Below are 25,577 nucleotides of genomic sequence, written 5' to 3'. Positions count from 1 at the left end.
TTCATTAGTGACCCATTTTGGAAAACGGAAGGAAAGAAGGAAGGATGGAAGGATTTGGAAAGAAAGCAAGAAAGGAAAACATCACATGGAAAAGGATTAAGGTAAATCCTTAATTAATCTTTCATAGATGTGTATGTCTGCAGGGATGAGGGTGAGGTCCAACTACTGATTGTGTGTGTGTGTGTGTGTGTGTGTGTGTGTGTGTGTGTGTGTGTGTGTGTGTGTGTGTGTGTGTGTGTGTGTGTGTGTGTGTGTGTGTGTGTGTGTGTGTGTGTGTGTGTGTGTGTGTGTGTGTGTGTGTGTGTGTGTGTGTGTGTGTGTGTGTGTGTGTGTGTGTGTGTGTGTCAGCCTGTACCTGCCATTAGGCAGTGGAAGACTGTGTTCCAAAAGCCTTTGTGAGGGTCAGCTTCCGGAAATGAGCGGATGCCAGAACAATGGTGCGGTAAATTTGTGGTGCTGCAGAAACCACAGCACCAGAGGGTCTGAAATAAATACAGGGTTGGGGGGAAGGGAATGAAGCAGAGAAACTTTAGGCACAGTGGGTGTGGGGGCAAGAGAACATGTTTGTTTGAAAAGACAAAGAATTAGTTTTCCCTGTTCTGTTGGCAGGAGTTTTTCAGGATGAAAACAGGAGGTGGAGACATAGCAGTAGGACTTCAGGAGGCAGATGAAGGGCTAGGGAGAAGGAGTAGAAAATAGAGATGGTCTTATTAAAATCAGTGAAGTGACTGGTACAGTCTTCAAACCTGAACAGGCGTACTGGTTTAAAACCAGTAAAGACAGTCACTGTCCCAAAATGATCTTTCTCCATATTACAAAAAGCTCGCAACACTTGAGTTTATGTGCAGTCCTTAAGCTTAGGGTCTAGCTTGCCAAAGCTGAAACACATAGACAGGAGCAGAGACTTATTTATCTAAACAGTGTCTCTTCATTATTCACGGCTTATTTCATTTGCAAAGCCACTCTAGTAACAGCCTGGTTTATGCAGCTTTTTTTAAAGCACTCTCAGACACGTCTTATGATGCTGCAGCCTGTCAGGATTGTAGGAAGAATAAAGATGGATGAAAGGAAGGAAGGGAGGGAGGAAGAGAGGGAGGGAGGAAAGGAGGGACGGAGAGAGAAAGAGAAAAGAACATGAACCCCAAATTAGAAAGACAGATGAGACGAACAGTCTGAGGAAAGATTAAGTGTAGATTTTTATCAACATCTTGTAACCCTGTTATTACACACAGAAATACACACACACACACACACACACACACACACACACACACACACACACACACACACACACACACACACACACACACACACACACACACACACACACACAGAGTGAAATATCCTTCCACAAGGTCATCCTCACTTCAAATCAGAGCTTGAAAAATGAGATCACACACCAGCAGATATGTTTCTTCTAAATTCTAGCCAGTGTTTGCTTTTGACCACAGAGGAGGAAACAGTCAACACTGAACATAAAGATACAATAGCAGTTCATATGTGACCCGAGGAGCACATACAAGGTTTCATAATAAGGAACATCAATGCATTTAGGTCAACCACACATAAAAACACACACTCTAATGTGAATTTCAACTAATGACGAGTCCCATATGTGCTGCAGTTTTTACAGTCTCTAACATTTTCTTGGTCAGAGGTTCTGATTCACACCTACAATGTACATATATTTACTCTGCACAGTGCTCCATTTCGGCAGCATGGTGGGTAGTGCTGTTGCCTCACAGTGAGACGGTTTCGGTTATCGGTCGAGTCTGTTCGAAGTTTGTATGTTTTCCCCGTGTGTGCCTGGGTTCTGTCTGAGTTCTCCGGCGTTGTCCACCTCCAAAAACAAGCACCCTAGGTGAACTCATCATTTCCATATTGTCCGTAGGTGTGAGTGTGTGCATAAGTGGTTGTTTGTTTTTCATGTGGCTACGCAGTGCACTGGCATTCCCTGCCTCTTACTCGCAAGTCAGCTGGCTAGGGCTCTAGCACCCCGTGCGACCTGCCACAAGTGGAACAAGCAGTAGAGGATGAATGAAAGAATGAATGAACAAACAGCAGTTAATGTTTCTGAGCAGCTAGGCCAGGGGTCGGCAATGTAAAACATCCGGAGAGCCAAATTAGACCAAAAGAAAAACTAAAATCAATCCTATCAGGAGCTGCCTAAAATTTATAAGCCTTATAAGAAGGCAACACAGGTTGTAAGCATCTACAGTATATTAGCTACAAATGCATTATGAGATTCATGATTAAATGTTTATTTTACCTGCAGCGCATCCTTGAGAGAATGACGCACCACGTGACTACTCTGTTGTACCATATTTGGTGTTTTAAATTTTTACTTCCATTATGTTTTGTTGCATTGATGAACTCATTAAATCTGCTCCCAAACGCAGCTCGCCTATCAACGATCAATGTTAAATAATCCCTGTTCAGTGTGTGATGGTGATGCATGTCTCTAGACTCTTTCAGGGAGGGGAAGTGAGAGGAATGTCTTTAATTTTCTGTAGTATCTGTTTTGTTTTTGTTATTTTGATGAATGAATCCTTTGTATAATCACCATCTGTGAACGGTTTTCCAGGTTTAATCTCTTCGGGTCGCAACAAAACTAGTAGCAGTAGTAGAGTTTGGAGATGCAATCCACTTCTTAAATCGATCTTTGCGCTCCTCTAATTTGTAAAGTAGTACTACCATCGCACAAATGTGCAGGCAATCGTTCCACAATGGCAACGAAAACAGATTACTTTGTCCGTTCTTCCTTGAATCCTCTGTTCTCATCAGCTATCATTCTCTTTTTTTCTTTGGGATTCATGGTCCATCACACACCCGCAAGTTTGTTTACCAAAACCACCCACCTGGCAGAGTGTCACGCTGCATTACGTGTGCCGCAGGCTATAACGCAATCCTTCGTTGACAGAAATGTTGATATGTAGGCCTAATGTAGTCATATTCAAGAAAAAATTTAACTAAAAAGTGTTTTATAAGTACTGAAAATAAACTCAGGGGCCCTCTGCTTTTTGTGTTGGAACCCCCTTATCCATAGCGGTGACTCTGGTCAGAGAGCAGGCGCCAGACAGGGAACAGTTGAGATTGCTGGCATTTAATTAGTAACTTGCAGCATGATAGAACCTAACTTCGTGAACGACTTGGTTATTGGTGACTCCCTCAATCGCTAACTCGTGGCACGTTCACGAAAACATTGCCTAGCACCACAGCGCAATGTAAGCTGTCCTAAAAGATGCCTGACCAATTTTTTTAAACATCACGATAACGTAAATTTGTTTTGTTTTTGAAGATTTTTAGCTATGAGTAGAATATTTGTCTTTTTTTTCTTTTTTTTGTTTTTAAGTTTTATGATTAATATTCAGAGAGCTACTAGGGAAGCACTAAAGAGCCACATTCGACTCTGTTCCTGCAGTTTGCCGACCACTGACCTAGGCAAACACGCAGCACAGTAATCACTAAAATGTACACTCTTTGGCTGGTAGATAGGCAGGTTGGCACTGTTCACGTGTTGGTCATGTGTGCCTCTCATCTGATGGATTTGTGTTCATCAGAGACCCTGTTTGTTTCAGACTTTCTCCACTATGAACTGTACATCAAAAAGATTTTTCAGCAGAGCCAAAGAACACAAACATAAATTTTTACTTTTATGTCTAAGTCAGAATATTATAAAACTCTGGTGGTTTTAACATGTCATTTGTGACTTGATAAATATGGGAATCAAGGCTAGCGAGGTGAATACATATTTACATGCATCGCTGGTTATTCCTGCCGGTCATAGGGAACAAAAGTCTAAGACTACAAACAAGTATTGATAATATCTTTCATTTACCTTCTGATCGGTCTGTCTCCACTCCTACCCTCTCTCAGCATTCACCATTTGTTTATTAATGAGGACTTCAACACAAACTCTACTATAAAACACTGGATTCTTTTGATCGATCGTCCTCGCCTTGTCTTACACCAATTCGCGGGTTCAGTTTGTAAAAAAAATTTTGTTTTTCATTGGACGAGAGGAGGTCATGACCCGAGTGCATATTTAATGATCGGGAGCATTTGGGTCACCTTGGCTATTTCCGTCGGCATGCGAAACAGCGGCGCTATTTTCGCTAGCACCGCTCGCTAGCGAAAGTAGCGAAAGTAGTGAAAGTAGCGGCGCTAGCGCCCCTCGCCAGCGGAAATAGCGGCGCTAGCGCTGCTCGCTAAAGGAAATAGCCTAGCGGAAATAGCGAGCGCCGTTAGCAAGCGAAAAAGTTGTAAGTTTTAGCCTTTTTTTCGTAAAAATAAGAACGCCACTGTGGCTACACAGTCTAAAAATCTTGTAGCCAATCTGGAATTTACATAGTCTATGGCGAAGTGGCGAATGGCTAGCGCAAGCCTAGATTTTCCATATTTTTTCTTTCATGATGGCAGCTGAGGCCGTGCCTCACCTGCCTCCCCTGAATGCCCGTAACTGTCCACATTTCTTCTCAACCTCTAAGTGGAGAACAAACATTGGTCTGTCATTGCGGCTCCACTGTCCACCTGTTGTTGGTGCTTCCTCTCCAGCTTGATGTGATCCAGACATCTCCAGGATTGCACAGGAATGTCAATGACTCCTCCAGTTGCCTCCCAGTGGCATGCCTTAATCCAGCAGCTAGTTTAATGGGCAACATGTGACCATGCCAAGTCTCTCCCTACACAAAGATCTGATACAGCCTGCACAAAATATGATAAAGACAAAGATAGAATTATCATTTAGTGCAGTGTGATTCTCTATCTGAGGTGGAATCAAGTTCTTGTTTCTTGGCCAAAGAAGCTTGAAAACATCCATTAATAAATTCTGTAAACACAGTTTTCCAAAACAAACATGCTATCCACGGTAAAATTTGGTGATAGTTCCATCATGCTGTGTGGCTGTGTGTCCAGTGCAGGTACTAACAATCTTGTTAAAGTTGAAGGTCGCATGGATTCCAGTCAGAATCAGCAGATTCTTGCAAAAAATGTTTAAGAATCAGACATATCCTACGCTGGGGCTGGATATGTCAATAGGACAGCGACCCTAAACGCTGTTCAAATTCTGTGAACGCATTTATGCAGAGGAACAAGTACAATGTTCTGGAATAGCCATTTCACTCCCGGACCTGAATATTGTCAAAAAATTGTGGTGATTTAAAGCGGGTTGACCATGCTGGCAACCATCAAACTAACCTAACTGGAGAAGTGTTCTGAAGACAAATAGTAAAAAATAACCAATGAAAATCCAGACCCTCCTTGGAAGTTATAGAAATAATTCAGTGGCTGTTTTTTGCAAAAACAGGCTTCACTAAATACTGATATAATTTTTGTATTGGGGTTCCCAAATTTATGCACCTGCCTACTTTTGTTTAAATGATTATTGCACACTTTTTGTAAATCATATAACCGTCATTTCACTTCTCAAACACCACTCTGTTCATCTACTATATGATATACAGGTAGTCGCCAACTTACGACCTGTGCAACTTACGACCGACCGACTTTACGACCACAATGTCCGGGTAACGCGGGCATTCCCTCCAGCCACAGTACTCACGCTCTGAGGCTCCCGCGCTCTCTTCAGTCCCCACAGCACACACACGCTGTTCAGTCACACTGAGATCAGCAGCCCAGCCCACTACTGATGGGCTGGGCTGCTTAGGAGGGTGTGACGGAGAAATGTATGAATGGCGTATGGAAAAACTGTCAAGCGTTACGTGAACTCTTCTGCTGGATTTGAAAGTGACGAAGAACTTGATCAGATTCGGGAGAAAATAGTGAAACTAGTAAAAAACCTCTCCTTGGAGAACTCACGAATGATCGCGCTGTATGAAGAACTGATCGCGCTGGAAGAAGAAAGAGTGGAAGAAGAAGAGAGAAGAGAAGCAGAGAAAGAAGAGGAGGAAACAGAAAAAATGTTCACCACCAAATGCTTGTCAGAAGGCTTTTCCCTGTTAAATAAACTCCGTGCACACTTTGAAGAAATGGACATAGAACATAGAAACATTTGCAAGGATTGAACGGATGGCAAACGACGCTTTCCGTCCATATCGTGAAATTTATGAGGAGAAAAAGAAACGAACAATTCAGACAAAGCTCACAATGATTATGAAAAGATCGTCTCCTGCTCCCACCAACCCACACGCTGCCCCAGCTGACAATCCGGACGACCCCCAGCCAAGAACCAGCGCTGCTGGATTGAATTTTTACGTAAGAGTCGATTTACGACCAAGTCGAGTTACGACCGATCTGTCGGTCCCAATCGCGGTCGTAAGTCGGCGACTACCTGTATTTGACTGAAATTGTTGATCCAAACCACCAGTGATTTATAAAGGAAAATCTGGAAAATTATCAGGGGTGCCCAAACATTTTAATACCACTGTATGATTGTTTACATTTGATCTGAGACAAGTGGTTCAAATGGCTTCTTTTATTGGTATAATCAGATGGCAGGTGCCATTTCTGTCCATATAGTCGCCATTGTACAAGCTGGGATACTACTCTCATGTGCATTTAGTCATTACCGGCCGTTAGTGACAGTCGTTAGCGGTACCGTGCAGCCAACAACGTCGGGGTACCGTGCGCACTAACCACTACCGCTATTGACTGCGCTACCGTGCGCGCTGGTCCCACACGGTGTTTTTGCACTTTGTTCATATTGCCACTACATCGCCTAATTCCTACATTGCGGTATCAGTAACTCACACCAGGTGAAGCCCCTGACTCACAAGGACTTCCAGATTGAGCTGTGGCCCAGCTGTGTCAGGTGGACATGAGTGACAGACCAAGCTCTGCTACGTCATGTGGTTAGGAGTACTAACTACGTGACGTGGTGCTGTGTCTCATTTTGAACAGAAACTGCTTCGAAGAGTGGCACAAGTGACACAAACTGTATATAGATATGTTAGACGTCTATGGCAACCTTTTTTGAGTTCAAAACCAGATCCATGAGTATGTTTTTGTTTTTTATGTGCAGCAAATTACAATTTGTTCCATTTTCGAATTTAACTGTGTGTCTATTTTTGTCCAACAAACTCAAAGTAAAAACATCATTGTTGTTTAATCAGCCTTAAGCTACAACTAGCTACTATAATTTTTGTCAAAGTTAGAAATACCAAAAAAATTCCTTGCAACAGCAGCTTACGGACAGGGGAACTTAATTAAACTAATGCCATTATAGTATAGAATAAATTTGTACATTTACTTATATGCATTATTGAATTTTACTATATGGAGGTTATTAAAAATGGTCAAGTTTATATATTATATTAAAATTTGGTTCACTGGGCTTGCACTAGGAGCTAGTATGACTAAGCCACTGTGGCTCAGTGTAAAAGAATTGAGCAAGCCACAAAAAGCCACACTGTGTGTCCAAGACAGTGGCGCACGGGCGGACGACCAACGCTCGTCGCGGGGTGGTCCGGGGGGCCTCCCCAGGGAATTTTTTTTGAAAATGGGGTTGTTTTCCTGCATTCTGAGGGCAAAATCTTCTGTTCAGTTTACCTACAAAAATAGACTAAAGTCAAAAGTTCAAGCTGAACTATCTTTATTTCTGTCCTACTTTATGCAGGTATGAATGTGAGATTCAACCATTGAAAACTTCCATTCACTATGTGAAGATACAGACATACCAAATATTACTCAATGTTTACTTAGACTAGAAGACATTTCAACTTTGACCACCACCAACACCATTGGTATGCCATAGATTATTTTATTTTTTATTTTTTAAGTCAATAACACAATTTTTCATTTCAATTTAAGAAGGCATGAACAATAGCAAGCGAGGTGAATACACATTTACATGCATCGCTGGTTATTCCTGCCGGTCATAGGGAACAAAAGTCTAAGACTACAAACAAGTATTGATAATATCTTTCATTTACCTTCTGATCGGTCTGTCACCACTCCTACCCCCTCTCAGCATTCACCATTTGTTTATTAATGAGGACTTCAACACAAACTCTACTATAAAACACTGGATTCTTTTGATCGATTGTCCTCGCCTTGTCTTACACCAATTCGCGGGTTCAGTTTGTAAAAAAACTATATTTTTGTTTTTCATTGGACGAGGGGAGGTCATGACCCGAGTGCATATTTAATGATCAGAAGGGTTCGGGTCACTTAAGCTATTTCCGTCGGCATGCTTCAGTTAAATTCCGTCGGCATGCGGAAATAGTGGCGCTATTTTCGCTAGCGCCGCTCGTTAGTGGAAGTACCGGTGCTAGCGGCGCTCACTAGCGGAATTAGCGGCACTAGCGCCGCTCGCTAGCGGAAATAGCCTAACGGAAATAGCGAGCGAAAAAGTTGTAAGTTTTATCCTTTTTTCCGTAAAAATAAGAACGCCACTGTGGCTACACAGTCTAAAAACCTTGTAGCCAATCTGGAATTTACTTCGCCTATGGCGAAGTGGCGAATGGCTAGTGCAAGCCCAGGTTCAACTAAAATATCCTCCCCTTTAATTTATGAAGGCTCCTTGAATCCAGTAACAAAGTAATGTAATGTAAGCGAGTCAAAATTGGAACATTAGCTTGTGCTCCTTTTGGATTGTGCTCATTGTTTTTCACTGAGGTTCAGATCAGCCCTGCTTAGTTGAATGCCTACAGCCACTGAGACTGTTCAAAAATGTGATCTACATTCTTGCCAAGGTTGGAGGTTGCCTGAATATCATAAAGATACTCTGTAGGCTTAATTTCTGTTCATGTTGGGATGAGTTATGGAACCAATCAGAGCAGACATCGCGCCCCTGTCTTCTGGTATGGAGGATGCAGTGGCTATTTTCTGTTCGTCGTTTCTCCATGTTAATTAGATCAAAGTGTGTTTGGACCACTTGTTATTTGCTTCTTACCTTAGAAAAGGAATTCAATTTTTGTCTATTCCCCTCATTGGCTCCTTGAGATTTTCATTTGCTGTATATCAGGCATTATTGGCATTTCATTTCAATGAAGTGTAAGATCCACATTATATCACATGCTAGTAGCTGAGGGGCTTCTGTGTTATGTGTCTGACAGTTGCCTCATGTGAAGGCCCTGCTGGCATTAGGTTTCACTGTTCTTTTGCATGAGCTTAAAGACATTTTATGACCTTTAAAGTGTTCGAGTGGGTGGTAGGACTAAAGTCATCCAAAAAAACCCCAGAATTTTTGGTGTAGTATAAAAACTGTTACATGTGTGATAATAAAAGCTGTAAAAGACTTTCTATTGTTATGTTTGTAAGAGTCAAAATAGAATTAATATAATGCACAACATGGTGCACAGCCAACTGTTACAGGCTAACGGCTGGATGAACACCACTCAGAACACACACACACACACACACACACACACACACACACACACACACACACACACACACACACACACACACACACACACACACACACACACAGCAAAGTAGCACTTCAGCCTTCTCTCAGCTGTCAGCCTGCATTCCTCTCTGTGTCTCCATTTACGGCTGTAGAGGAGAGATTAAGGAATGGAGTTTTGATGTTTAAACAATCACTACTTGACTTTCACCATCAAAGCCTCATTTTACACTAAAATGCAGGGAATGTGGCATAACCCATGCATGAAACTTCATGTCAGACAGTCATCTGCTGCTCACAGTTTTTCCAGAGTGAGTCAAGTCTTCTGGAAAACCTCCCCAAGTCCCGTGAGTGTTAGTCTGGCATCACGTCTCAGTTTACTTTTGATTTCCAAGTTGTGCTATCAATGGGGGCCATCCAAAATGCTTCTGAATGCAGTTGGTTAAACCTACAAGAACAATCACAGCAATGAAGTCCATGCTGTAGCACTGAGCTAGTTAACATGACAAAATGGAAAGTTAGTTTGTTCCCGTGAAACTAGTGGGATTAGTGCAAGCAGCAGTGGGAATTTTGGATTGGCAACAATGATGGTCAGTGGGTTTGTTGGTAGAATTCACTCAATAATATATATTAAGTGAAGAAACCATTGGAAACAAAACTGGGTGGAAGGCATTGGCTAAAAAATAACCCAATAGATGTGTGTTTTGATACAGACAAAGGGGAAGACACAAGATTTGCTCTCTACTTTTGACACTCTGAGATAGGGTTTGGGCTTGCTACAGAGGCATGTGGGATTGTTCAGCTTTAGAGGAGGTAACCATCACACCTTGGGCTATCTAGTCTGTTAGAATGTCTATATTTCAGTACTCCAACTATTGGAAAACTGTATTTTATCCATGATAGCATTTGGCTGAAAGTAACCCTCACAAAGGTTTAAGTAAACTTTTCATTTAGACCTTGTGAATCTAATATGATTCAACAATTGGCAATTAGTGCTGATTTCTGATCTCATAATTTTTACCAGCACTTGCTAAAGCACTTCAAATAAAATGAAAGGAAAGGTGTACTAAACTGTGGTGAGACCAGCGATGTGGATTGGTCTAGAGACAGTGTCACTGAGGAAAAGACAGGAGACAGAGGTAGCAGAGATGAAGATGCTGAGGTTCTCTTTGGGGGTGACCAGGAAGGATAGGGTCAGGAATAGTACATCAGAGGGACAGCACATGTTAGAGGTTTTGGGGATAAAGTCAGAGGTCAGACTGAGATGGTTTGGACATTTCCAGAGGAGAGATAGTGAATATATTGGTAGACGGATGCTGAGTTTTGAACTGCCAGGCAGGAGGCCTAGAGGAAGACCAAAGTGGAGGTTTATGGATGTAGTGAAAGAGGACATGAAGGTAGCTGGTGTGAGAAAAGAGAATGGAGAAGACATGGTTAGAGGGAGGCAATTGATTTGCTTTGGAGACCCTTGAAGGGAAAAGCCGAAAGGAAAAGAAGAGGACTTGCAAATGACACACCATCAAATTAAAAAGAATATAATTTGTCCTTCTGTAATGTTAAACATGTTGAAGTGTGTAATTACGGAAAACCTTCATCTGGTTTGAGGTAATTTTATTTCTTTTTCATGTGGTGGCAGTAGGTCATTCCACAAGGACCTGGGGACCGGGGGGTGTCCGGTTCAAGCCCATCGTGGACCAAAGTATGGAGTTCGAACTTGTAGCTGTAGAGATGCTAGTTCACCTCCTGAGCACTACTGAGATGTTCTTGAGCAAGGCACCAAACCCCACAAGTTGCTTCTAGGGAACTACTATGTGGATGCCCTTCACTCCACCATCTCTGTAATAAATATCGTTTGAAAAAAGAAATTCCCAACTGGGAGATTAAAAAAAATAATTCTTTCACGAGTGAACACAGCAGCTGCTCGGTACTCGGTACTAAAGTTTTTGATCTATCCTGTAACTCCTGCACAATGGCGTCATTATGTATGAATTGATCACTCTACATTATCAGTAGGTGTGAGTATGTGCATAAATACTTGTCAGTGTGTGGCCCCACGATGCCCTAGCGATGTATCCGGGGTGTATTTGCCTCTCAATAATCGAAGATAGCGTCCAGGATGAACAGCTGTAGAATAAACAATTACGGTCGTTTTGTCTGTAACAAAATGAATGGATGGATAATAACTAAAGAATAACCATTCCATTCATGGTAGTATCAAGGATCTAGATCTGACATTGGACTGAGTTACAATCTGACCCCAGTTAAAGTCTGTAGCATTATTATTTGTGATGTCACAGCAGATATTTTTCCATGAGACTTTAAAATGTAAACATTGTGCATCACCGGCAGTGGCTCAGTGGTAAAGCAGGCGGTAGAGAGGGTCGTCCTATGATTTCAAGATCGGCGGTTAGATTCCCGCCCAAAAGATACCCGGAGGTGAGCTGACAGTGGGAGGTGTCAGCTCTCCTCTGGAGCACTGCCGAGGCGCCCTTGAGCAAGGTGCCGTCCCCTTTACAAATTGCTCATTTAAGGCGCACCAAGATGGAGCTGCCTGCCGCTCTACCTCCCTTGCATGCCTACAGGCCCCCTTGTGTATGTGTGTGTGTGCTACAGGGGCCTGTACACACTAATATATACAGTATATGCATGCGATTGAATCATTAGCTAGAGTGTGCATTCTTAATTTCCCTTCGGGGATCAAAAACAGTATATTAAATTAAATTAAAAATTTTTTAAATTAAATACAGTCCGCCCTCGTTGTTCGTAGTTAATGCGTTCCAGGAACCACACGCTGATTAGGGAATCCGTGATCAAGATCGCGATCTATTTATATTATTATTTATGATAACTTACATGTTTATGAATCCTCCTAATACTGATATTAAACCACCGTCTATCTGTATTACCTTTTCCCACACTTTTATCGACTGTTTTAAGCATTTTTGTGTCTCATGAAAGTCTGAGATTGACTAAACAGAGCGCACTTCCGGGTGCCGTCAGCCAAGAGAATGCGTGTACAGTATTACGTGACTGCCTACCAAAAATCCGCAATAAATTGGAGTCTTGAGTGTTAATACGCGAATGCGCGAGGGGGCACTATTATGAGAATATCACAAGATCATTTTTACGAACTCAGTAGTTAAAAAGTAAAAATGATGTAGATCTTAACTTGTGCAATAGTAAAAAAGTCCAAAGACTCTAGTGTGGGAAGAAATTGCTGTTCAAGTCACTGTTTAAGTTTAAACATAATCTGTTGCAATCACAATAAAATTACGGGGGGAAACTGTTTGAATGGTAGTCCATTAATTCATTTTGTTCAGGTACAATCCCACGGGGGATAAGCACACACGGCAACAGCTAAGAATGAGGTATAAAAACATTGTTCGAACATCTTCTGCATCATCTAATGGGAGGACCTCCTCATTTTGATTATGTTTGACATTGTACAGTAAATATTTAGTTGCCGTTTGACTTTTCAGTTTTGTTGCCAAAATAATACTCCTTTCATACACACAAATGCACTTTCACCAACATCAAGTTCTGTCAAGTAATGAAGTCTATTTAAACGTTTTAATTTTATCTGAATAAAAGAGCATATGCATATGCACAAAACAGTTCACATAAAGAGCATTCATTCATTCATTAATTCATTCATTCATTCATTCATTTTCTAACTCGCTGCATCTGTTTGCGCGGGTCACGGGGAGCTGGAGCCTAACCCAGTTGGCACAGCTGGGCTTGCGCTAGCCATTTGCCACTTCACCAAAGGCGAAGTAAATTCCAGATTGGCTACAAGGTTTTTAGACTGTGTAGCCACAGTGGCGTTCTTATTTTTACGGAAAAAAGGATAAAACTTACAACTTTTTCGCTCGCTAGCGGTGCTCGCTATTTCCGCTAGGCTATTTCCGCTAGTGAACGGCGCTAGCGCCGCTATTTCCTTTAGCGAGCGCCGCTACTTCCGCTAGCGAGCGCCACAAGCGACAATAGCGCTGCTATTTCCACATGCCAACGGAATTTAGCCGAAGCATGCCGACGGAAATAGCAGAAGTGACCCGAACCCTCCCGATCATTAAATATGCACTCGGTCATGACCTCCTTTCGTCCAATGAAAAACAAAAATATTGTTTTTTTACAAGCTGAAGCCGCGAATTGGTTACGACAAGGCGAGGACGATCCATCAAAAGAATCCAGTGTTTTCTAGTAGAGTTTGTGATAAAGTCCTCATTAATAAACAAATGGTGAATGCTGAGAGGGGGTAGGAGTGGTGACAGACTGATCAGAACGTAAATGAAAGATATTATCAATACTTGTTTGTAGTCTTAGACTTTTGTTCCCTATGACCGGCAGGAATAACCAGCGATGCATGTAAATGTGTATTCACCTCGCTTGCTATTTTTCATGCATTTTTAAATCGAAATGTAAAAATCATGTCATTGAATTGAAAAAAAAACAAAAACAAAACTATGGCATACCAATGGTGTTGGTGGTGGTCAAAATTTAAATGTCTTCTAGTCTAAGTAAAACTTACAAGTAACCATTGACTAATATTTTGTATGACTGTATCTTCACATAGTGAAGTTTTCAATTGTTGAATCTCACATTCATACCTGCATAAAGTAGGACAGAAATAAAGATAGTTCAGCTTGAACTGTTGACTTAAGTGTATTTTTGTAGGTAAACTGAACAGAAGATTTTGCCCTCAGAATGCAGGAAAACAACCCCATTTTCTAAAAAATTTCCTGGGGGGGGGGTCGTCTGCCCGTGCGCCACTGTCTTGGACACAGAGTGTGGCTATTTGTGGCATGCTCAATTCTTTTACACTGCGCCACAGTGGCTTCGTCATACTAGCTCCTAGTGTAAGCCCAGCATAGGGCGTGAGGCGGGGCAAACTCTGGGCATGATGCCAGTGCACCGCAGAGATACACATTTACACAGAAACACTCACACATACACTCAGTCCTACTGGCAATTTGGGACTGGCCAATTAACCTGAAGCGCATGTTTTTGGAGGTGGGAGGAAGCCAGAGAACTCGGAGAGAACCCACACAGACACATGGAGAACATGCAAACTCCGCACAGACCGGACTCAAACCCGGATCTGCCGTGTTGTGCGGTGACAGCGCTACCCACTGCGCCGCCATGCCACCCGAGAGTATTCATACCCGTGCATATTCCTACACAGTGATCCCTCATGTATTTGGGCCTCAAGATGCCCGGCTTCACTACATTGTGGATTTTTAGTAGGTTGTCACGTCAAACTGTACGCACATGCTATTGGCTGACAGCATCCGCAAGTGTGCTGCGTTCCAAGACTCATGAAACGCAGCGCACTTCCGTGTTATTAAAGAAACATTTAAAAGCGCTTTAAGCAATCTATGAGTGTGGGAAGATAGAAGGTAGTTTAATATCAGTATGCTGAGGGTTCGTAAATGCTTAAATTGCTGTAAGTAAAAAAATAAATAGTTTATTGCTATCGTGGAATTTCTTTTTTTGTTGGTGGTCCTGGAACGTATTAATCGTGAGTAACCAGGGATTACTGTATTATATAAGATCTGAAATCAAGAGCCGACATCTAGCCGCTTTGCATGGTTTCCTTGATAATAGCCAAAATTACTTAGGTTCTTACATCAATAGCTGTGGCACTGTACTGCTTATAACAGGTTTTAGGTATGCCAAGTTTTATTTTCTGTCTGTTTTAGTGACATGATTTTAAATTAACAAGATATTGAAGAAAACAAAGGCGGTCTAATATTTTATATTACTGATAGTTCTCTTCCCATTGCTTAACATTCTGGTGGGACACAGAATCTGACATTTATCCTCCACTGAAGTATTAACACATCTTTTTTAAGAGCATGGCTGGCCAGTACAAAGGTCTTTCAGTCTCCACCTCACAGATTAACACAATGAGATGCTCAGTAAATACTAGTGGTTCATTTTGTGGAATTCATATGGACTGTATGGCTTAATGTCCTCCTTATGTATTCCCAGCTATCTGTTAAAGACCTTTATAGGAGTCACACTTTAAAAAAAATACAAAAAACAGATAAAGGAATAGTTTACTTGGACTGCCAGAAATAGGAATACTGGAGCACAAGTTAGAGACGGGTGCATGGTCCTAGGTGAATCATATAAACTATTAATATTAACAAGTTTGCTATTGGAAAGATGCAAAAAGTAACTTTGTGAGAAATAAAGATGACCAAATGAAATGCGTATTATATGTTCAGTTACCTTGCTTTGTGAAACAGGCTGTGGTTGTTCTTCTTACTCTGGGTTGTTACCTCCCTTTTATAAAATCTGAAACCCTGGGTTTCCCCCATTTCAGGGTTAAGATTCCCAGGGTTTTCACTAAATCTGCTTCGTGAAATGGACAGACGCAAGTACAGGAAAATAGTAAAATTGATAGACTAAAAGAATGAACATAAGTCTATGACACTTACATTGCCCCTCTTCTTATAAAAGCGCATGTGCTTGAAAATGTGTAAAACCTGGACAAGAGTCAACTTAGATCCATGTGAAAAGGTTGTAGCTTCAAGGCACCTTTTTAAGTTTTAAAATAACCACCTTCTCCCAATGCATTTTTGCTGTCTTAAGATTTCATCAAACTCCATCATCAAAGGGTCACATTAATGAGGCCTCAAAACAGTGTTGTAATTCAGGGCTCACATTATTTAAAGGCCACATTCATGGTTGAGTCACAAAGGTGTCTTCCAAATGGAACATCCTGTTCCCACTCCATCAGGCATTCACTTGATGCATCTTTCCCTGCCTAATGAGTATTCAATGCAACCCAGCCTTTATTGATTAGGTCTGATGAGGAGTAGAACTTCACAGACCAGGTCCTTCAAGGAATGGCCATTGAATCAGGACACAGCTCAGATTTTCATTTTTGTCCAATTTTGTGTTCCCTGAAACTCAGATTAAAGATTAAAGCACACTTTATTGTCCATACAAACGGGGAAATTATCTTTACACTCCTGTTTTACATGGATACATAGGTATATATGTGTTAGTAGCACAGCACACACAAACACTGTATACAGGCCCCTGTAAACACACTAGGGGCCTGCTGGCATGCAATTAATCACACATGATTAATGATCACACATGACTGGGGGAGGCGGAGTGATGGGTCGCGACTTCGGGGTGCGCCCCAATGAGCATCTTGTGGGGTGACGGCGCCTTGCTCAAGGGCACCTCGCTCAAGGGCACCTCGCTCAAGGGCGCGTCGGCAGTGGCTGGGAGGTGAGCTGAAGCCCCCACTTTCAGATCACACGCCGAAGATGTCCGGCGGGAGCAGGATTCGAACCACCGCTAGCTGGGCGATGACTGGTCTTAAGGCGTTTTTGCTCTACCGCTGAGCCACTGCCGATATGTTAAACATTTCCATGTAGACTGGAGGGAGGGAGGATTAACAACAGCTGTTGTAGAAAGACCACAGATTGACAGCAGTACCACGGTTTTCCACTCTCCTATAGCAGTTTCCTCATTGCAGCACACAGATTACAGGTCCCAAAGGTCCCGCAGGAGGAGAGTGTCACATCACTGGAATGTGTAATGGCTGCTGCTGGTTATCACAAAAATTTGTAACGTTTATTTCAACTCTCACACATTCTCGTTTGTTCACACACACTGTGGCCCCAGTGTTAAATTAGCTCTATAATTCATTTGTTCATTTGTTAATTGATTTTATTGTCAGCATGATTACACAGAAACCTTGTGGAGAAGCAAACAGTTCAGTCATCAGACATGCTGGATCATTTGGTATTGGTGGAGGTGTCTACTCAACTGACATTCTATGGCCCTGTCCAGACGTAGCCGGGTATTTTTAAAAACGCCTATTCTTTCCTACAGTTTGTCCTATTGTCCACACAAAAACGTGTATATCCGTGCCATTTTCAAAAATGAAGATTTTTTAAAATGCCGCCTAAAGTGAATATTTTTGAAAACGTCTGGTATGCGTTTTTGTGTGGATGGCTGTAACTGGAGTTTTTGGCCTTGAAAAGTCTTGTCTGTGACGAACACTGCTGTGATGTCATATATGTGTGACCCGTGTTTACATATACAAACAGAATGGATGTTGTTAAAACCGTGTTGGTGGCAACAATTCTTCAGTCGTTTTTAGTAGCCATCTTGTTGTTGCAAGCCCAAATGCTGCTACTGAGTACAGACGAAGGTCGGCTATTTTCCGACAGATAAACGTTCCACATCGAAGATATGTTGACACGTTTGACACTTGGATAGTTGTTCTTCTGTTTTTTTTTGTGCATTTGAGTCCTAAATTTTAAAACCGGCACGGACCGGTTTCATCTAAGACAATATTTTCGCGGACTGGCCTTCATTTCCTTGACAATTGTTAATGACACCAGGATGGCTGTCGTTTAATTATTGCAGTGGTCTTATGTCAAATGCAGACATCAACAGACAATATGCAACCTTTTTTTCATAATTTGATAATCAGCATCTCTGTAAATGATATTTTTGATTTTAGAACGAAAATCCTTTTTACAAGAAATAATGAGAAAACAGTGGGTAGGGCTGTCGCCTCACAGCAAGGCGGTTCCTGGTTCAAGTCCTCCCCTGTGCGGATTTTACATGTTCTCCCCGTGTCTGCGTGGGTTCTACCTGGATTCTCCGGCTTCCTCCCACCTCCAAAAACGTGTGTGTGGTCATCTGTCTCTGTATGGCTCCGCGGCACACTGGTGTTGTGCCTGGAGTTTCCCCCGCCTCACACGCTAATCCAGCTGGCAATAGGCTGTGGCTCCCCCTGAGCCGCAACGGCAGATAAAGTGGTGTAGGAAAATGGATGGATGGATATTAAAAACTTGATTCAAGCGACTACGCTGATAAGGTTTATTTTGAAATATAGCGACTATGTTGCATTCAATGTAAGAGAAATTCTCATCATTTCTATATAAAAGGGTCAGTCAAATAATAATAATACAGTAATCCCTCACTTATTCGTGCTTCAAGATGCACAGCTTCGCTACATCGCAGATTTGATATACATATTATATATTGTCCTCAATAAGATGTAAATTTTATCTCATTGAGGTCAAGGGAGAGGGTGAAACGCAAGGAGCAAGTGTCTCCTATGAGCTTTAGTCGCGTGACACCGTACGCGCATGCTATAAGCTGACAGCATCCGTGTGTGCACTGCGTTCCGTGACTCACGGTTCTTCTTGGAAGTTTACAAAAGTGTTTTAAACAGTCTTCAAGAGAGTATGAAAAGGTAATACAGATATAAGGTGGTTTAATATCAGTATGGGGAGGGTTAATCAACGTTTAAATTATACGTAATAGTAAAATTAATATTTGGTCGCTATATCTCAGATTTTTATTTTTTTTGCGGGTGGTCCTGGAACACATTAACCGCGAGTAATGAGGGATTACTGTGATGAGCATTATTGGGAGTGCTGAACGGTCCCATCTAGGGATAACGGGACAGTGACACCTGAAGTGTGTTCCGGATGTCCCGTATACTCCGTAGTGTGGTTTGTTTGCAGTCACTGCAGAAAGTCCCACTTTACAATGATAGGAGGTTGAAATGGAAGCAGGTTTTTATTACTTTTTGGGCGATCTCAGGTTATTCTGCCTTGATTTTAATCCAGAACACTGGCACAGTTGTGGGTGCTTAATTTTGGGAAAATGACTGGTAACCTGTCATGTGACCGAGACCTGTCAAGAGGCACAGACACATGCGTTCGTCTGTGCATCATCCTGCACATAAATAACTTTACAAAATAAGATATCTTTAGACTGATAATAAAAAAAAGAAAAATTTGTTGCTGCCTGGTATCTAATGACCTAGTGGTTGGGTACCGCTGTCTTAGAGGACCACTGGGTGACGTGCTTGGTTTCTTCCTGACTTAAGCTGTTGCCCGAGCCTCAGGTCAGATCAGTTGGTTGGGAACCTTGCAGAAAGCAGAGCCTGTTGGTCTCCTGGGTAGATAATGAGTAGAGTAGAGTCGGGTGTAACTTTATTTATCCCTTAAGGAGGTTCCATCAGGGAAATTAATTTCTCCGTCGCACACAGCACAGTGAGTACAAAAAACACAGAAAAAGCACACAAAAAGAACCAGCACATAGAAAGTAGTACGACACCAAATACAAAGATTAATAAATAACCCATCAAGAATATACAAATAGAAAATCATAAATAGGCATAGAAATAAAAAAAAATAAACGAGCCTAGTTAAGTATGGGTATAGGGAAATGTCTATAGTGTTTGCATTGTTTTTGCTGTATTGTCTGTGTCATCCCTCAGCTCTCGTGTGGACTTTCTTCTTCTTCATCTCCCCCAGAGATGAGTTGAGCAGTTTAATGGCTCTGGGGATGAACAAGTTCTTAAGTCTGTTTGTCCTGCATGTTGGGAGGCGCAGCCTCTGGCTAGTCAGGCTTCTCAGGCTTCTCTGGTTGTTGGTAACGGTGTGCAGAGGGTGGCTGACATTGTCCATGATGTCCAGCAGTTTGTCCAAGGTTCTCTTCTCTGCCACCGTTGCCTGAGGGTCCAGCTGCAGCCCGACCACCGAGCTGGCCCGCCTGATCAGTTTCAGATAGCTTTAGATAATCCACTGGATGTTGCCTCAACACTGAATAAGTTCATGATCAGTCTGATTGCTGTCTAATTATTGAGCGTGAACTTCCAATTTAATTAGCCCTTGATACCCTTGACCTTGATGTGGTCTCTACAGAAACACTGTATAAGGTTGGGTTCCTCAATACTCCTGGAACATGACACGTTTTGTTAGTTTTCAGTTCCGGATACACATTAAATTGAGGAGGTTAAAAGAAAATGTTTGACATGTAATACATTTCTTTCCTTTAAATGCATTAACTGGATCCATTCATAATGGGAGTTTGCTTTGTTGCCCTCCCATCAAGTAAGTAGAAGCTACACCATCTTACACAAGGATGGCTTTATTTGTAAAAGCAAGCTTTGAACTTCCTCCCAACTATGAAATTATGATGCAGTGGAATTGAATATGCATTACACTATCCATTTTTATAAATTTCACGCAGATAAAAACCGTATGTTTGATTGATTAATGGAATAATATTTTTAAAAAATAATCCTGGATCAGCCAGTTAATACTGACCTGCACTAACCTTCAATTGTCACTCACATGCACATAGATGTTGGATGTTCTTTGGGAAAATAATGTCACCCTGGCCTGTTACATGTTCATGATGACCTTCTCCCAGTCGTGGCTGCTGCTGTTGCCCAAGAGCCAGACTACAGCCACGGATGTGCCCATGGCAGTTGTTACCCAGCAACAGGGGACTTGCTGGTTGGAAGAGAGAAGAACCTGAAAGCCTCGTCCACATGTGGGATGAGAAGAAAAGAACGCTACTGCATAGTCAGTCATCTGCAGGTCAGTGTGTGTCCCATTACATTTAATGCCATGTTTAAATTTGGTCTGTTTCAGTTTTTGGATCTCTGTTTCTCTCTGAATCATGAAGTATTTCAATTTGACATTTTCTCATTATGATGCAGGATGAGAAGAAATGTTTTGACTGTGACTCTCGAAGGCCGTATGACCCAGTGTACAACACCATCAATCACCGCATTGAGAATGTTATCACCACCTTCAAACCACACCGCAAAAAGTCCTGGTGGCAGTCAGAGAATGGTGAGGAGTCTTTGGACTAACTTTTTCAGGTTGTTATAGAGAACACACTAAACGTCCTTTATTATGAGTTACATAAACTGTGCATCAACTCATTACATATGATATGATGTTGTGCCCTTATACATCTCAGAATTGTGTCATTGAATGTGACATACATACAGTATGACTACTAATAATATTTTTATGACTATTTATTGAAACCTAATGTTACAAACATGGCCTGTTGTTATAAGCTCTGGTGAAAGCTATTACAGTAATCCCTCGTTACTCGCAGTTAATGTGTTCCAGGACCAACCGTAAAAAACAAAAATCTGCAATATAGTGACCAAATATTTATTTCCTTATTTAAGTATAATTTAAACGTTTATGAATCCTCCCCATACTGATATTAAGTCACCTTAGAAGTTGCAGCACGTTTGAGAGCTTTGTGAGAGGGTTTCACAAAGAAAAAAATTGCACTTCACAAGGCAAAAGTAAACTTGCAGGAGGAATTGTGAGTCTCGGAACACAGTGCACACACGGATCTTCTTCTACTTTTCCTTTCGGCTTTTCCCTTCAGGGGTCGCCACAGCGAATCAATTTCCTCCATCTAGCCCTGTCCTTTGAATCCTCTTCTCTCACACCAACTACCTTCATGTCTTCCCTCATTACATCCATAAACCTCCTCTTTGGTCTTCCTCTAGGCCTCCTGCCTGGCAGTTCAAAACTCAGCATCCTTCCACCAATATATTCACTATCTCTCCTCTGGACATGTCCAAACCATCTCAGTCTGGCCTCTCTGACTTTATCTCCAAAACCTCTAACATGTGCTGTCCCTCTGATGTACTCATTCCTGATCCTATCCTTCCTGGTCACTCCCAAAGAGAACCTCAGCATCTTCATCTCTGCTACTTCCAGCTCTGTCTCCTGTCTTTTCCTCAGTGACCCTGTCTCTGCACCAAACAACATTGCTAGTCTCACCACAGTTTTGTACACCTTTCCTTTCATTTTAGCTGAAACTCTTTTATCACACATCACAGCTGACACTTTCCTCTACCCGTTCCATCCTGCCTGGACACGCTTCTTCACCTCTTTTCCACACTCTCCATTGCTCTGGACTGTTGACCCTAAGTACTTAAAATCCTCCACCTTCTTGATCTCTTCTCCCTGTAACCTCACTCTTCCACTTCGGTCCCTCTCATTCACACACATGTACTCTGTCTTACTGCGGCTAACCTTCATTCCTCTCCTTTCCAGGACAAACCTCCACCTCTCTAGCTTCTCCTCCACCTGTTCCCTGCTCTCACTACAGATCACAATGTCATCTGCAAACATCATAGTCCATGGAGATTCCTGTCTAACCTCGTCTGTCAGCCTGTCCATCACCATAGCGAACAAGAAGGGGCTCAGAGCTGATCCCTGATGCAGTCCCACCTCCACCTTGAACTCCTCTGTCACACCTACAGCACACCTCACCACTGTCTTACAGTCCTCATACATGTCCTGCACCGCTCTAACATACTTCTCTGCCACTCCAGACTTCCTCATACAATACCACAGTTCCTCTCTGGGCACCCTGTCATAAGCTTTCTCCAGATCTACAAAAACACAATGCAGCTCCCACTGGCCTTCTCTGTACTTCTCTAAAATCCGTGCATCCGTGCACACACAGATGCTGTCAGCCAATAGCATGTGTGTTTGGTCTCACGTGACTACAGCTTATGGGAGACACTTGCTCTTCGCCTCTTGCTCGCTGTCTTGTCATTGATGAGAAGAAATTTACATCTCATTGAAGACAATATTTCAGAGTTCATTTTACTTCAAGAAAGTAGCCTACCTGGGATGCCCTTCAAGAAAAATATGTTCATCCCAGCATGACGTTTATGAATCCCATACGTAATAAGAAGCTATACGGTAAAAGCCATATGCAAGGAATGAGTTTTGTCAATAGTACAATATAAAGACTAAACAAACTGTTAATTTTAACGATTTTATTGATAATGATGTCATAAACATTTTAGTAAAAAAAAGGTAAAATTATGTATTTGTTTTATCAAAATGTTAAAGCCCGGTAGTCATTTAAAAAATTACAGTTTTAGAAATAAAGATGTAATACAGTTTTTTTTTAACTTTTTCTTTTCACTCAATAGTTTTCTTTGCCTTTAATTCGTATATCTCATGTGGACAATAAACCAAGCTGACAAATTCTTCTTAACACAAAATTCACTAATATCTATCAGTAATATCTCTTTCTTCATTAACTTTTGTTTTTTTTTTATACAAGAAACCACTCATTGTGACTTCTCTAACTTTTGCATATTTTTAGGTGGCATGGTGCTAGTCAATCAATCAATCAATCAATCAATCAATCAATCATTCATTCATTCATTCATTTTCCAACCCGCTTAATCCGCTAACGCAGGTCGCGGGGTAGCCAGTGCCTATCCTGGCAGTCTCAGGGCGTGAGGCGGGGGACACTCCGGGCACGACGCCAGTGAGCCACACAGAAACAAACAAGCATTCACACACACACTCACTCCTATGGTCAATTTGGGACCGGCCAATTAACCTGTAGCGCATGCTTTTGGAGGTGGGAGGAAGCCGGAGAACCCGGAGAGAACCCACGCAGACACGGGGAGAGCATGCGAACTCCGCACAGAGCGGGACTCGAACCCGGGTCCGCCGTGATGTGAGGCAGCAGCGCGAACCACTGCGCCACCGTGCCGCCCATCAATCAATCAATCAAGCTTTATTTGTATAGTGTTTAATCACATCAGCAGACATTTCAAAGTGCTTTAACAAGGAGATCCAAAGCTGTTTAAATCAATCCACTGTACAGTTCTGACGAAGCCTCTTGGATGAGAGGCAAAAAGTTTTCAAGAAAATTTCTTTACGTCCAGTGGATTGATTTAAACAGCTTTGGATAACCATGATCTGGATAACTGAGAACCTACACAGACTTATTTAACAGAGAAACCCAACAGAACCCCCTCCAAGCATTAGCTACAGCTTAAGCTTCAGTTCATGCTTGCTCTGGAAGATCTAACTAACTTCTTGCTCTCACTGCAGCGTATAAAACGAGCAGATTGTGTTGCCATTTGATCGATTTTGATAAGACAGAATCACGCAGGTGAGTCTTGTGACGAAAAACTCACTGAAGTTGCTTGCGCGAGATCAAAACAAAATGGTGATTTCCAGGTATGAAATTTATTTGGAGAAATGGAAAAAATGTGATTTTTGTTGAATGAAAGTGCATTTAAGCTTGCACGCTGTTTGACAATCGTGTGTCCCTGTCAAAAAAGTGCGTCACAGACGCAAGGACGCACGCAAACGTGAACACTAATATATAATATATATGTAATTTTAAAAATCCGTGACGTAGTGAAGCCACTCCTCGTGAAGTGCAAATAAGCAAGGGGATACTGTAATGATTGAGATGAAAATATGAATTCAGGTTAGGGATACCGGGGAAACAATAAAGGCATTTGAAAGGGGAGGGTGAGGAAATCATAAAAAGTAATGCTATTTGACATACAAGCAGAAACTGAAATTAGATCTAAAAGTGTATTGAAAGCAAGAGAATCGAGAACCTATTAGCTGTAGAGGAGCAACACTGAGCTTTAAGTTCCAAGTTTGTTATAAGTTTATTTAATGTTATATAGCCCAGATTTCCAAAAAACATGTCAAAAGTCTTTACAGTGGTCGACATCCCTCTGACCTTTGTGTACTGCGAGCAGTATGACCTTCACATCTGATAAGGAAAAATTTCCCCCAAAACCCTTTTAACAGGGAAAAAAAATGTTTGGGAGAAACCTCAGGGAGACTACCGTGGAGGGAACCCTCTTCCAGGAGCGGGCAGATGAAGCAAAAGATACCACATGTACAGTTTAACAACGCAACAACAATAATAATAACAATAACAATAATAAATGTATGAGCTTGCAGTCAGTTACTTCTGCAGCTACTGATGACAGCATACAGTCTGCTCTGCATCTTAACAAAGAAACAGAAGAGGGATGATAGGGAAGGAATACATACCCAGATGGAAAGATAAATTGTCGCCCTCTTTAAAATAATTATCTAAGTTATTGTTTGTAAAAAAAATAATTTTTTTGTCCAAATAATATCCTCATAATTCCAGCCAGCTTTGGTAAAATTGCATATATCCTCAGTTAAACAGATCATGTATTTCTTCCCCTTTGGTATAATTGCCTATTTGTATGTCTGTGAACAAGTGGTTTGTTTTTTTGTTTCCTTAAAAATCTGAAAAAATAACTAAAAGTGACTGAGGAAATTATTTTAAGAGATGTCAATGTGTCAGACATAATTAAGAAGGGACTGTAGTTAGGGACCATGACACAGACCAATCTAAGCTGATGCAGTTTTCCTCTCAGAGACAATCAGTGACTGACGCTCTGCTCAGTAGACTCAGCTCTCAGCAGTTTGGGAGCCATAATGTAATGGAGCTCTATTAATGACGGCACTGTGCAGCAGCTCCAGACCTAGAATAAACCTGAGAGAAACAGAAGGAGAAGGGGACAGGAAGTGTCATGGCTATTTTTACTGCTGGTTGCTGCTGTGTTCCCTTGGCATCTCTGTGGTATTTCCATGGTGGTGATGGCACAGTGCACCTTATTGATAGAGATTACAGTGGT

At 41.8% G+C, this 25,577-nt stretch overlaps 1 protein-coding gene across 1 annotated transcript in view; it reads left to right on the top strand.

Moving 5' to 3' along the window:
* The window catches only part of lamb2 (laminin, beta 2 (laminin S)), a 93,872-nt gene that overhangs the window by 4,883 nt on the left and 63,412 nt on the right, over positions 1 to 25,577 (top strand). Inside the window, exons 3-4 of the mRNA XM_068327175.1 lie at positions 20,516 to 20,685; positions 20,808 to 20,943. Of these exons, the coding sequence (XP_068183276.1) occupies positions 20,516 to 20,685; positions 20,808 to 20,943 (306 nt within the window). The remainder of the gene's footprint in view (positions 1 to 20,515; positions 20,686 to 20,807; positions 20,944 to 25,577) is intronic.

The sequence above is a fragment of the Antennarius striatus genome, chromosome 2 (genome assembly GCF_040054535.1).
Source record: "Antennarius striatus isolate MH-2024 chromosome 2, ASM4005453v1, whole genome shotgun sequence".
NCBI classification, from domain to species: Eukaryota; Metazoa; Chordata; class Actinopteri; order Lophiiformes; family Antennariidae; genus Antennarius; species Antennarius striatus.
Note: the sequence above shows the minus strand (reverse complement) of the source record. Positions and strands in the feature narration are given on the sequence as shown.